Source organism: Glycine max, chromosome 10, assembly GCF_000004515.6.
Source record: "Glycine max cultivar Williams 82 chromosome 10, Glycine_max_v4.0, whole genome shotgun sequence".
Lineage (NCBI taxonomy): Eukaryota > Viridiplantae > Streptophyta > Magnoliopsida > Fabales > Fabaceae > Glycine > Glycine max.
Window position 1 is genome coordinate 50,865,562 of NC_038246.2, and position 14,957 is coordinate 50,880,518.

Genomic DNA, 14,957 nt, shown 5'->3' on the forward strand with positions numbered 1-14,957 from the left:
TCTTAATATTTTATATTTTTTTACTACAACGTTTTATTTCTTAATATTTATTATAAATTTTACTTATATATAAAATAAACATGTATTATAATATCAAAGGGAGACATATATGCTGAAAAAAGGGAGAGATAAATATTAAGAGAAAGAGAAATATTTTTTATATAAGTTTTACATCATACAATCGTATATAAATAATTAAATGATATAATTACTAAGAGATTTGAAAATAAATAATAAAATATCTGAATTAAAAAAAATAGAAAGAATAAAATGAAGAAGGAAATTGCATTTTAGGCTTTATTTCTACTACTAGTATAATTTTTCTCCATGGCTGAGAAGGGGGCATATGGTGTTTCAATTTTGAAAACCTGTGTGTGTATAGTCAACCTTGGCAGCACATGCCAGCTCATAATACCACCAGGTCAGTCTCCCTCGCACTCCTTTGCTTTATCAGTTCCCCAATTCCATTTCCATTATAAATCTCATCTTCAAATGCAATTCCAGCGAAAAACTAACTAACTAAATGTTAATTTCAATGGAAACATCGAATCGAGTGTCTATGTCTTCAACCACCTTCAGTCTCTCTCAGATGCAGCAACTTCCCGCCATATCCAGGTTGAGATCTTCTTTCCTCAAGAAGCTTCCCGAGCCTCTCCGTCGCGCCGTCGCCGATTGCCTCTCCTCTCCCCTCACCTCCGTCCTCGAACCTTCCAGAACCCTTCGGGTTAGCTCTTCATTCATTCTTATTTTTTCTCTCTGCTTTTACCGTGCAATCCATATTACGTGTGCTCAGCTACACCAGAGAGAGAGAGATGACAATTTCAGTTTAAACGCTATCGGTTATTTTAACTCGTTCAATGTTCTGATCTGGAGCTTGTCTCAATTCTCTATACTTGCTTTTCTCCTTTAATTTCCTGAAAATTTGAACTAACTTCTCTATTAATCATGATTTTTTGGAATATGATCTGTAATTTATTGTAGAATATAATTCTAAGTTCTCTTTCTAAGATTCCTGCTTTATTTTAATGATAATTATTAGATGTGTTTTTATATTTTCAAGACATGCATTTACTTTTTCATTTAATAATGTTTTTATAGTAGTAACTTTTAATGCAAATGGCATTCCTTTTTTTTTTTTTTGGTAGTTTCATGAAGTTTAAGATAGTATACCACCTGTACCGAGAAATTGAGAATGATAACATGTACTGTATGCGACAAATTTTTTTTTTGTAGCTATGAGTCTTTGCGAGTATCTGTACATGGCTATTTCATGTTTTAAGGCATATACCGTTTCTTGTATTTTCAATCGTTTCATGTTTCATTGAGTTCATTGTACTTTCTTCACATCGCATGTATCCACTTTACTAGCTGTAATATAATTCTGTATCTCATAGCCAGCTTTTATTTAGTGTCATCATTCATGGTATACCACCATGACTACAGACCATTATACTTAATATTCAATGCACAAGGTCTTACCTTCACACTAATTCTGGCAGGACTATCTGGCAGACCCTGCAACCACGGACTTGGCTTACAGTGCAATTTTGGGACATACTATTGCAGAGAGGGAGCGGAGGTAATTATCCGTTGTAACATTTTTTGTTGATAAAGGGTAGTCATGAGATTGTCCAGACTGCATCAAACCATTGCTCTTATGATGCATCATTTTGTTCACATGGATGGTCTTCTATATTTTAGACTTATCACACAACCATGTTGTTTCTTGCAATTTAGATTTACATTGACAACTATTTCTTTTTCTTTATAAGTTTTTCTGTTTAGAATTACGTAAATCACTTTGAGTTTCAATTTTCTGCTGCTAACATTTAAAATTATTTTCACCAGTCCTGCAGTAGTCTCAAGGTGTGTGACACTTTTCAAACGCTATCTTCTAAGGTATGTTATTTGAATGAGTGGGTATTCTATTCTATGGTAACATTATCTGAGACATCGTCTCTGTGTCATCCTAATTTCTTGAAACTGCTTGTCGCTATAATGTTGGTTTATTTTAATAAAAGGAAAAAGAGTACTCAACCTCCCTAAACACTACCTCTTTTACAAATGGACACCCTAAACTTTAGCTTTGATTCAATTGATCCACATTACTCACTTTGCAAATAAATATCTTAAACATTAATTTCATCCCAATGAATCCTTAAACTTTACTCTCTTTCTAAACAACCATCTTAAACATTAATTTTGTACCAATGGATCCTAAAACTTTACCTCTTTTTACATATAGACACCTAAATTTTAATTTTATCTTAGTTAATCCTTAAAATTTATCCATTTTTAAATAAACTCTTATATTCAATATGGGTTAAATTACTAACAGAGAAGAAGTCTATACCGGTTATTTATTTCAAATTTCAATAATTTATTAGTTTTATTTTCATAAATCACTTTTCCAAACATTAAAAATCAAAAGGATTTTTTAAAAATTCATATATATTTTTATTCTATTTTAATATATGGAAAAATGGAATGTAACAAAAAAAAAAAAGATTAATGAATGATTGACATTTTTGTTGGTCTTAACCTTCCGGTTCATCAAGGGAAAGGGATCCTGACTAATTCAGAGTTTGGCCAGGAGGTAAATAAAGTCTGACCAAGAATTGTTTCTGTCAAGAATCGAACTTGGGTAGTACCCGAACGATTCAACCTTAATTTCAGCACATTAACCACTTGTGCCCAACCACTTAGCTGAATGATTGACATTTAAGATAAGTAAACTATTGATATTTCTTTTTCGTTAGTAATTTAACTCTAACATGATAGGAATTAGTAAGAACTATTTTGTAAAAAGGAGAGTTTAAGGATCAATTGGAATGATCATAAAGTTCAAGGTGTCTATTTTCAAAAAATGTGTAAAGTTTAAATATTAGTTTGGAACGAAATTAAAGTACATGATATTTTTTTGCAGAAGAGTTTAGAGTGTCTATTTGCAAAAGGAATAAACTTTTTTTTTTTGGGGGGGGGGGGGGGGGGGGATTCTTTTCCTTCAATTAAAAACTTCATTTATCTAACCCTCTCTCACCCCTACCTCTGAATCATTAAATGGATAAAAAAAAAGAAAATAGGATCCCTGAATAAAGCCCAACAGGTCATGGTCATGGAATATGGATTGTGATTTAGTAAATAGCCTAATCTATCTTGACTTTGATTCTCTCTTTCTTCCCTCTGTTTGTTTTGTGGGGAGGGGGTTGGTAGATGCGGTGCATATTTTGTCATTTAGTTTAACACTCTTTAATCAATAACTTGAATGCATTTTCTTTAGCTTTGTGTTACAGTGTTACACAAGAAAGCATCATTTGTTACTTGCTACTTATGCTATTAAGACTTAAGAGTTCTCAACTAGTTAATTTATACAGATACAAACCAAGTGAGGAGACTTTAATTCAGATAGATCTTTTTTGTTCAACCATTATTGCTCAATGTGATATTAATCTGAATCGACCATGGTCAAGATCTTTGAATCAACAAACTGGTGCTTTAGCAACATCCACAAATACATCTCCTTTGCCTGTATCTAGTTTTACTTCTGGGGCAATTCTCAAATCACTGAGTTATGTGCGTTCCCTTGTGGCTCAACACATTCCGAAGCGGCATTTTCTACCAGCTTCATTAGCCGGACCACCTTCTGCGTCGGGACAATCACTGCCAACATTGTCATCGTTGTTGAGTAAATCCTTCAATTCCCAACTATGTCCAGCAAGTGTCACCGAATCAGTGGAGAAGGATTCAGTCACTTCATCTATTTCTAAGTTATCAAAAATTGAAAAAATTGATGAAAAAGACGAACTTGGGTTCATTGCCCATGATATTTTACAATGGCGTTGGCTTGATAAACAGCAGTCATCATCAATGAAAGCTGACAGGTAATTAATATTTTATATTTGGTTTTGATCTACAGGTCTAGGTGTTGTGTTAATGGCCACTGTTGTTTATATTTCTGTTATTTGTTTTAATTTATCTCTTCTAAAATTGCTTCAGAAATTTATATTGGTTTTTCAAACATATTTTAATACAGTGATCATGCTGTAAATTCACAAGGCATGAGAGCATATAATTTCTTAGAAGTTGGTGCTGCAGCTCTACTTGAAGGAGACATTGGAGCTAAGATGAAGGGGCAACCATGGAAATATTTTGGGACGGATGATATGCCTTATCTGGATCAACTATTGCAGGCTTCTCCAGTAACATCATTTACTAATTCTGCATCTGCTTGTCCCCACCTGAGAGCAATAACAGCATCTAAACGCACAAAAGCAGGCCCTCGTCAAGTTTGGCATGTTCTTCTATCAGATAACTTTCTGTTCTGATATTTTTTATTCTCAGATTTTTTTCTGTTTCATCTCTGTTTTAATGAATTTAAATTTTGGAGTAGTTTAGGTCTTGTTGCATTAGTTGTATGCAAGGAAATTCCTTACCTGCAAGGGATATTCATGTTAGGAGTGTTACTATTTGGGTTTGCTCTAGTTGTACTATAGTATTTCATCTAGAATATTAGTATAAATATAGGAGTATTAGTCTCTAATATGATTTCTATGGACAGGTTTGACTGTTTGAGGGCTATGCAGTAATTTTAAGTTTGTTTGGCAGTGACTTTGTTCACCATAAATATAAATATACACAAAACCTTAAATGCTATTTATATAACAAGTAATTGAATTGCTTTGGTACGATATAATATTCTCTTTTTACTTAGACAAAAGGCAAATTATAATGTCTTTTTTTTTCTCCACTACTTTTGACTTGCTAAATGCTTTTGATGATGTAATTTGCTAATCTGAACATAGTGATTCCTATAGGGAGGATTCTCCCGTGAGTACATTCCGTCCTCGAGCTCGACAACTCTTTCAGTACCGATATTACAGGTACAAATAGAGAAATTTTTGTATATACATTCCGTGATTTAAAAATATTTTTTAAGTATTTTGGTATATATTCCCTCCATCTCAAAATGGACGGGGTATAACACAACTTTTCCATTGAGTATGGCTTTAGGGACAAGTCTAATTGCTGTAACTGTTCTCCTGTTTAGATTCAGAATATTTTTCTTTCTTCGATTAGAGCTAACAACAATAAGATATATATATATATATATATATATATATATATATATATATATATATATATTTAATGGTTAGCATTTCTATTGAAAAATCTGCAATCCTGAAAAACTTTTTAGGTTATGTAAAGAGATTCTCAATATAATGCTATAATTTGCTTTGGAATGCATGGTTCATATTTATTTGTAATGCTCCTTTTTTAATCTTTGATTGTGGTATATGCTTTCATCTCAAATTGTCTTTCTAATTTATGTATAATAAACAATCAGTGTTTAAATCGGTGCTCTATATTTGTAATTGAATTCCAGAGGAAGTCGTGGAATCTACTAAAGTCATAGGGCCATAGGGGTGATCATGGATATACCCAACCTGACCAACCCACAAAATAAAAGGTTGGGTTAGACTCATGGGTTTGACCAGGTTGAATTTGTATTTAACCTGATTGAGTTCGGTTGGGTCTTGGCTTTAACAATTCCTATACTCGACCTGACCTGATTATATGAAAAAAATTAAGAAACACTTAATGTAACACTTAGTATAACAAATAAAATAGAAATTTAATGTGATTTAGAGCATGTTTGGGATAGTATATTATTGGGATTTCAGCTGTTTGAGTAAAAACTTTCAGCATGTTTGAGTGGATGTACTTCATAGAATAGTTCTGGTTTTTGAGACAGGATAACAATTTTCTTTCAATTTTTATAATTTTGTATTTTTCCCTTTATGATAATAAACTTGATGAGCCAACCTGATCCAAATACAATTGGGTTAGGTTAGGCTAGCACCTAGAAACCTGACCCAGAAATTGTCGATAGGGTTTGATCCAAAATTTCCCCAATCCCAATCAATGATCACCCCCCTCAAGATGATGAAAGTGTGTGACCATATTTAACATACATATTAAGTTATTAACCAATTTAACCTTTTTGACTTGTAAAAACTTAGCTTATAAAAAGAAAAAACAATTTAACCTTTCTGCTTTATCATCTTCCTTCCTTTGCCTCCTTCTCCTCTTCCTTTCTAATTCTTGATAGCTGTTTTCATTATTTTTCTTACTCTCACAAATTATTAATTATTTTTATAAACAAATTAATATATAATTATGTTTCTTGAATAGAAAATTGCATATTGCTTGTTTTCATTGAAAAAAATTTACATTTGTTGATGATACACTGATTATTTATAGTTGTTATATTCTCTTTTTATCTTTCACTAAAGATAATCTTATGCTGACCAGTGAGCAACAACCTTTGCGATTGAATCCTGCTGAGGTATGTGAAGTCCTTGCTGCTGTTTGCTCAGAGCCTTCCCAAAATACCAATGTTATGATGTCAACTAGGCTAAGAAATAACAGTGGAAAAGCATCAATGGATGTGGCTGTTAGCGTCCTTATTAAACTTGTTATTGACACGTATGTTTCAATCCACTTATTATCTGTTTATATTTTCTTTCATTCTTGGCTATAGGGATACAGTTGGTATGGGATTATTGTTTACATTCTGATAGTGGGTGGGCTGTTCTGAGTTGATAGTGTGTGGGTGGACTGTTTTGTAGGTATATTTTGGATTATCGGATTGCTACTCCACTCACGCTTTCTTTGCTTGAGGTGATGAATAGACAAAGTACTTGTTTCCTATTAGCATTACGACAATATTTTAAAATGTTTTTATTGTTAGTTGTTACTAACTGGATTTTCAAATACATCTTTCAGGAGATGCTTAGTTCTTCTAAAACAGCTTACAGGGTTCAAACATTTGATTTAATTCTAAATTTTGGGGTTCATGCTCATCTCCTAGAGCCAATCATAGTGGATGATGCTTCCACAATTGAAGAAGAATATTCTCAAGAATCTTATTGTGATAGTGACACTCAACTTATGGCCCAAGGGAGCAGAAAAGGAAATTATCCGGACAAATTGGACACTTCCTCTGCAATTGATGATTTTGAGTCTTGGATTTTAAATATTTTGTATGAGATCCTACTTCTTCTTGTGCAGGTATTATTGATCCTCCTTTCCTATTGACCAACTTCGAGCTGAAAAAGAATTCCTAGGAGAATATTAATGTTTTTGTTTCTTCGTAAATTTTCTTGGCTAGAATCATTTTATTAGTAGGTTCATACTGGTTAATTTATTTAGTCTATTCACTTGACATTATGACTTATGTTATACATGCAATGATGTCAAGAGATGCTATAGATATGAATGCTTGCCTTTTAAATGCTGTGCCAATTTAGAAAAATAACCATCGATGCAATAGAAAGTCCTCGTTCTTGAACATGTACATTATTTGCATGTCACATTATGCTTTATAAAATAACATTATATACAAATGGGATTATAGGATAGGTGGGTTGAAGAATTAGGAGGAAGCCAAATAAGGTTTTAGACCTTTAAAGATTAGGTCACTGATTTTGCTTTGGTGGATTACCAATTTTTTTTATTATATCTTTAGTGTAGAAATTCTTACAACAATGGTCTAATCATGATGTTCTCAACCTAACATTTTATGCTGATTAATTGTTTTAAACAGACTGAAGAAAAGGAGGAATCTGTCTGGGCATCTGCACTCAGTTGTTTACTTTATTTTCTCTGTGATAACGGAAAGATCCACAGAAATCGATTGCAAGTTCTTGACATAAGGGTGAGACATGATATTTCTCTTTCATATTTTCATTTTACCAGGATATCATGGAAATCCCATTTTTGTTTTATTCTGCTTTCGATTGAGTTTGTTCCTCCCCTTTAATAGACAGTAACTAGTAAGTAGTAATGCACTAATGCATACCCTTTGCATTCATAGTTTCATGCTATTTCCTTTTTTTTTTCCCATTCATTCTTTGTTTTTCTGCATAGCCACTCATTGAAGACAAGTGATTGGAACCATATCACAACGATTTCCATATTTGTCCTTCCCTTTCTGACTTCAATTTTCTCTCAAAATTTTTGTCATTTTATTTCATTTCTATCTCCCCCTCTTTCTCTTATTTTCTTATCACAGCACAGTAAAGAGAAAACCCATCATTGGAGTTCACTCCAGTCACTTGTCGAAGGCAAAAGATTGGAACCATCTCTTTCACAATTGCTATCCCTGACTTTATCTGCATTTTGTCCCTATGATTTTCCCTATTTGCCTTTCTCAATTTTCTCTCTACTTGAATCTTTGGCAAGTTTTTTTTTTTTCTCTGTCCCCATTTTTTCACTTCTTTTCTTATCACAGTAAAGAGAAAACCCATGCTGAAGTTAACTTCAATCTATTTGGTTATTCATACTGATATAAGAGCTGCTCATGGCTTCTTACCTTTGAAGACTTCCAGAATGATTGAGCATTTGAATGAAATTTAATGTTTAGACATGCACATAGCATTCAACTCAATTCCATTTTCTTGGAATCAGAGAATGTCCTGCAACTTATTAATGGGATAGTGTGGGGAAGAGAACGACAAAGGGGCCATTGGCTTGTGTTCTCTCACTACTTAAACCGATGTTTAGAATTTTAGATATACATGTACAACCAGCATTAAACTAATTATTTTTGGTCAATTTTTTCCTTTGAAATTTTCTTCTTACTTATGTTTCTCAAAACAGTTTTTAAGAATAAATGGCACAAAGAGATTGTACTTCCAGTCCCAAACCCTAGGTGTTCTTTGGTCAGTCCATAGCCATGGTTTGTCTCCCTTTTCTAGGACATATGGCTATATGTAAATTGTATTGCTTAATGAAATTAAACCAAGAAGCAATTTTTAGACTAAAGTTTGTGAATTGGGTCTTTTTTTTTGTCTTGAGTCTTTTTGTAGCCATTCATTTCTTTGTTTTGATAGTTAGTGTGTGGTTCATGTCAATAGAGTTATAAATATATAATCATTAATTGTGATTACTCCATTTGGAAGTGATCAAGAGGGATTTCATGGTAAGTAACATCTTTGAAACTTCGGTCTTTAATTGAGCCAAATGGTGTCGTGTGATCCATGTAGCTGACTTAACCTAGTGGAATAAGGTTTTTTATTATAGTTGTTGTAATTGTGATTACCCCGATTAATTTACTTACACATTCTGCCTTTAGGTTATCAAAGCACTTATAGAAACCAGCAGAAAGAATTCCTGGGCAGAATTAGTTCATTGTAAGCTCATTTCCATGTTAGCTAACATGTTGTATGAGGTTCCTGATGAAGTTGTTGAGCTCCTACCTAGCACACCAAAGTTTCTCGTGAATCAACTTGATCTGATTGGAGGAGTTCAATTTCTTTTACGTGAGGTATGCTTATTTTCAACCACAAGCTTGATATATAAGGAGAGGACATAAAATGTAGGATTTATTATTTCTATACTGTTATAAATTTAAAATTTAAAATCTATAAATACTGTTTATATTGCCTACTTAACCAATAGTGTTAAGCATTGAACATTTTTGTGTTATTTATAATAGGATTGTACTGTCAAAGTAAAAGTGATTCTATCTATCCATCTACCAATCCATCTATATATAATCTGATTTTTGATTTTCAAGTACAACAAGCATTTAATCTTTTCCTCATAGGACAGTGCTTAATTCAGATCATACACACAACTAAGACTTATATATTTTCAATGCTTATGCTTTTTGTTTTTTTCCGGTAAGAGTGGGGGGGAGGGGGGTCAACTTTGGTTCAATTGCAATGCTACAACTCACAATTCTCAAATCGAGAAGTCAAGTGTAATACTAACCTTCTTAAGGTATACAAATCATAATGGACCTTGACTATATAAGAAAGAAAATACTCTGAGATCATTCTTTTCCTTAAGTTGGAGATTTAAGGTGATGAATATGTAAAACTTTTTGGTATATAAATTTTCCATATTGTTTGATTTATAAGATAGTCTCTGCTTTCACAAGAGTGCAAGTGTAGAATGAAGACATGATCTAAAGTCCTTGTTATACCAGTATTTTTAAATTTGCAATATTTGAAGGATTTCCTCCCATTTTTTTCTTTGTTGGATGCAGTATGCCCTTGTAAACTCGAGAGAGGAGAGGAAAAATCTGTATTCGGTGCTTTTTGACTATGTTCTGCATCAAGTTAATGAAAATTGCATAGCTACTGGAATCAATGAATATAGTGATGATGAGATCCAACCACTTGCAAGTCTACTTGCTCAAACAAATGCAGCTGAGGCATTTCATATTTCTGTTAAACTTGGGGTAGAAGGAATTGGGGAGCTTTTGAGGAGATCAATTGCATCTGCACTTTCGAGATATCCCAACAGTGAACGTCTAAATATGGTATTTCCATCTTTTTCTTTTTAGTTTGTAGGCAGAATAGTTTAATCTAAGTTGTTGACTGTTGAAAAATATGTATGCATATTCTTTGTTTAGATAGAAACTATACTAAATAGTATATGGAGGGTTAATGAATGTGACATATTGATACATTAAGAATTTTATTGAAAGCCTTGTTTCCTTTCCAATCTCAACCAGGAGCAAGGGCTATATTTTTTCTTGAAATTATGGGATTTTATGTATAGAGAGGAAGGGAGATTGAAATGCTGAATTGATATTAACTGAAATGTATTACAATGCAATGTATTGATGTGTTCAATATGTTCATAAAACCTAGAGTACTAATTTTGACTTAAACTAGCTAATAATAATCCTAACTAATAAGGGAAACAAATCTTGGGGGATAATCTATGATATGATAAGATATTTCTGCATATTCTAACACAGACAAACACACAATATAAGCCTCTAACGAGCATTTAATTTTTTATTCAATGAATGATAGAACTTAGTGCTGAGACATCTTTTTGGCAATGCTAAATTGTTGTCTGGTGTTTGTAATTTTTAAATTCAAATTTATTATGTACATCTATGAGAATCAAAGACATGCTTTGTTTTTCAGTTCAAGAAACTTTATCAGCGTGTTCCCTCTTCTTTCATCTCACCAATAATCAATTGCAAGCTTGAATAACTGTCTTGAAGAAAGACTGAATGTTTCTGCATCTTCCTTGTCCCTAATGTTTGCTCTAATTTGCTGAATAATGTTAGGATGAATGTTACATGTGTTTAGGTTTATTTTCTAATTGCTATTAATCGTACATTTGTAGCTATTTAAATTTTACCTAGCTGTTGCCACTTTCATTGTGTTGTGACTTATGATTTGCAAATCATATATTGGCTTAACATACTCTTCTTTAGGCTGTCGGTATATTCTTTTTTGTCTCACTTGTTTCTCTTTAAATCTGTGCAGCTCTTGGATTTTGTGACAGAGAAATTTGATTCATTAATAAGTTCATTCACTCATTTGGATGAAGAGTTCTCTCATATGATTCAGATAACCAAAACTCACAAGTCTCTTGAAAATGTGGAAATTATTGCTCTAAGAAATGACATTGATCTGCAGGCAAAGCACTCGTGGGCCACTTTACATTCCCTTCTTCATTCTGAAAGAATTGCTTACCGTCAGAATGGGTATATCTGGTTAGGTGATCTGCTTATTTCTGAAATCAGTGGGGAAAGCAATGGTACCATATGGTCAAATATAGAATACTTCCAGCAGAAATTTGCTCAAGTAGGAAAACAGGATTCTTCAGATATGTCAGATATTCCTTTGCCCATTTCACTTATGTGTGGGCTTTTAAAATCAAATCATAACTATATTAGATGGGGATTTTTATTTGTTCTTGAAAGGCTGCTTATGAGATGCAAATTTTTGTTAGATGAATATGAAATGCAACAATCAAGGAGGAGTGATCTTGCGAGTGGGCTGAAAGATTGGCATCTTGAGAAAGCCCATGCATTGATTGACATAATGAGCAGTGCTTTGTTGTTTCAGATAAATGAAAAAGATTGCACCAATAAGTATGAAACAGATCGCACCAATATTCTGAAAGTAATTATTTCTGAACTCAGAATGCATTTTTTTTTCCTCTCCAAATATCCTCATGTCATAGCAATAAATACTTAAAAAAATGTTGAGTCACACTAAGTTTGAAAAACCTGTTGTAAGTTAATATGCATGTTCTTTATGCTATCAAGGAAAGAGAAGAACCACTCAACCACACAATTTTCAATTTGGATGTAATTGGGGACCTATTTTTTTAGGAACCTCACGTTGTCCTTGTGTCATTAGTGAACTGATTGAGCATGGTCTTTTTATGATAATTATATAATCATGGAAGTGGGTTTATTTGTTAGGTCAAGAAGCATTTCAAGATAAATTAAATTACTATCTACAAAATCTGAAATCACATAGGTGGCTAAATAGCTAACAGACACGTTAATGTTCATATTCATTATAATTTTCTGAATAGTAAACTTCAAATACTGTTTTGTTAATACTTAATAATATGACTCCTAGGGAACTACATTGGGAAAATTGTCTCTTTGAATATTTATGGTCTACCTGTTTTGCTCAACTCTTTGTTGTTTCTTAACAGATGTGTGACATATTATTATCCCAATTATGCCTAAGAGTTCCCCCTGCTATGGCCCTACCCAATGGAGATGATATGCAACATGACAGGATTTTAAATTGCTTCAGTTCAAACAAAATGTTTGATAGTGATAACCGTGCCCTTAAACAAGATACTTATCTCGTGGATGAACATATTGAGGAAGAAGCTGATGGAACTTCAAACTACCCTAAGAACTATCATCTTGTTCGTGAGACTGCAGCAATGGCAGCACTTCTTCTCCAAGGACAAGCCATTGCCTCAATGCAATTAATTGCGCGCATTCCTCTTGATTTGCTATTTTGGCCACTAATGCAATTGGCTGGAGCAGCAACAGATGATATTGCATTGGGTGTTGCTGTTGGAAGTAAGGGAAGAGGAAACCTGCCTGGTGCTGCATCTGATATCCGGGCCACTCTTCTCCTACTTCTTATTGGTAAATGCACAGCAGATCCTGTTGCTTTCGAGGATGTTGGTGAAGAACGTTTTTTTATGTGAGTGCAAACTTTATGCTCTTTGCTAATTAGTTGGCATTTTTATTTATCACCTTTATACATACTTATAAAGCATCGGTCTTCTTCCATCTGGCAGGGAACTTTTGAATGACAGAGATTCAAGGGTGGCATATTATTCTTCTGCATTTCTTCTGAAGGCATGAATTTGATTTCATTTTTTTGTGTTGATCATGTGTATTAGGTTCATAAATTTCGTCCTTTGTAACGATTTCCCTTTACTGCAGCGAATGATGACTGAGAGTCCAGAAAAATATCAACACATGCTTCAGAATCTTCTTTTTAAAGCTCAGCAGGTACTTCCTTTTGTAATGATTTATGGACCTATTCTACTGTTAATACATTTGAGATTGGCATTTTTAATTTTGCATTTAAGGTCGTATGCATCATATTCAAATTCTTGTTTAATATCCTAGGCAGTTCTATCCTTAAACAGAATTCTCAATTCTGCTTCTTTGTATTGTGTCTTTAAAAATAGAAACAACCTTATTTTAAATTTCTCTTTGTTTGTTTGCTTAATAATTTAGTGTTCTTGGTGATTAATTATAAATGTTTCATGTTTGTGCTTTTTATTGGCACTGCACAGACCAACAATGAAAAACTGTTAGAGAATCCTTACCTTCAAATGTGTGGCATACTTCAATTGGCAAATGATCTTGGATTTGACTTGTGATGTTAAACTCTTGGCTTTTCGGGGTGCGATATTGGTTTGGAGTAGATTCATGTTGGTCTAAGGTGTCATTGCAACTGATTCTGAGGATCATTCATCATCTATCCTTCAAATGACTAAGATTGCCACATTAGCTGGGACATATTCTTTGAAAGCTTCCTTACAGGAACAAAGTTGTGATTTATTTCCAACATGGTGGCCAGAGGGTCCAGGTGGACTCCATGAGCTCTTCCGTGATGATAGTCTTTGTGGGCCATGTTGCTATCTGCAATCATGTCACCATCTTCAGCATGTCTTTCAACGACTGAAAGACATTTTACTTGGGAAAATTTATTAAAATGTGTTCATTTGCTAAAGGTGTTTGGCTACAAGGTGAGTGAAAACAAGTGTTCTGTTCAGGAATAATTTGAATATCCTTGGTTTTGGTTCAGCTGCTGTTCTATGCCTCAAAATGTCCTCAGGTGCCTTTCTCTCCCTCTCATTTTCTCTTGCTTTGGTGGTGTTTGATAGGCAACCAGTAGTATAGAACGTGTATGTAAAGGGCAAGGGGTGAAAAAATGGATATAAGTACAAAGCTCTAAACTTTTAGAAAGCACCGATATGACACAAACCCAAGGACACGACGTGTTTTAAAAATCACAGGACATGACACGACTATAATACAGTATATAAAATTAATATAAAGGATTAATTTGGAATTAAAAGAGAGAAGTAATAAAATTTTATAGCTTATCTAATTATTGCAATAATTCCATCTGTATTGGTACAAAAGTTCATTAAATGATTGTAAAAAAAATTGTAAAATGCAGATACGAGTATTCATAGTGTTTGAAGTGTTTTCTGGTTAATCTTTCTGGACATAGGCTGAATTGCTGTTCACTCGTTTGATTTCACATTATGGAAGAAATGCCTTGAAATTTCATTACATGTGTCTGGCTGATTATTTTGTATACATGCAGTAGCTGGCTGGTCATTACATTCAAAATCTCTGCGTAATCTGTACTGAATCAGATCAGATATCCACCGAGCCCTTGTTCAGGTTTGTCATTAATGAAGGGTCCGTATGCTTGCTTTTTTACGTGGCGTTCGGAGCCTGTTATTATTATTATTAGTTTTTTTTTGGGTGTGATTCAGTGTGTACATTGTAAGTATAATCACTTCACAATAAGGGCATCACGCGATGCCTACTTTTAGAGGCATCCAAGTTATTCTCCTTCGATTCTGTAATTATGTGCTCTTTAACTTTTTTCTTTATGATTTATTTTATTGCGAAA

The 14,957-nt window shown here is 33.4% G+C and overlaps 1 protein-coding gene across 3 annotated transcripts; it reads left to right on the plus strand.

Annotated features, from left to right (window-relative positions):
• Positions 1-326: 326 nt before the first annotated feature.
• On the plus strand, positions 327-14,910 carry LOC100813752 (uncharacterized). 3 transcript variants are annotated; one of them, XR_001383327.3, is made up of 18 exons: positions 327-724; positions 1,500-1,579; positions 1,849-1,899; positions 3,375-3,881; positions 4,034-4,291; positions 4,815-4,880; positions 6,313-6,486; positions 6,630-6,681; positions 6,787-7,071; positions 7,607-7,717; positions 9,137-9,328; positions 10,055-10,330; positions 11,298-11,939; positions 12,487-12,995; positions 13,093-13,153; positions 13,241-13,309; positions 13,600-14,144; positions 14,643-14,910. XR_001383327.3 is itself a non-coding variant. In XM_014763440.3 (17 exons), exons 1-17 carry the CDS (start codon positions 524-526, stop codon positions 13,684-13,686), a joined length of 3,621 nt encoding a protein of 1,206 aa, XP_014618926.1. In that variant the 5' UTR covers positions 327-523; the 3' UTR covers positions 13,687-14,910. The 3 variants fall into 3 exon arrangements, 1 of the variants encoding a protein (XP_014618926.1); XR_001383328.3 differs by having other exon boundaries at positions 14,646-14,910; XM_014763440.3 differs by having other exon boundaries at positions 13,600-14,910.
• Positions 14,911-14,957: the final 47 nt, after the last annotated feature.

Coding starts and splice junctions, on each gene's coding strand:
- LOC100813752 (XM_014763440.3), top strand. CDS start 524: ATGTTAATTTCAATGGAAACATCGAATCGAGTGTCTATGTCTTCAACC. Junction 725..1,499: donor AACCTTCCAGAACCCTTCGG/GTTAGCTCTTCA, acceptor TAATTCTGGCAG/GACTATCTGGCAGACCCTGC. Junction 1,900..3,374: donor TTCAAACGCTATCTTCTAAG/GTATGTTATTTG, acceptor TAATTTATACAG/ATACAAACCAAGTGAGGAGA.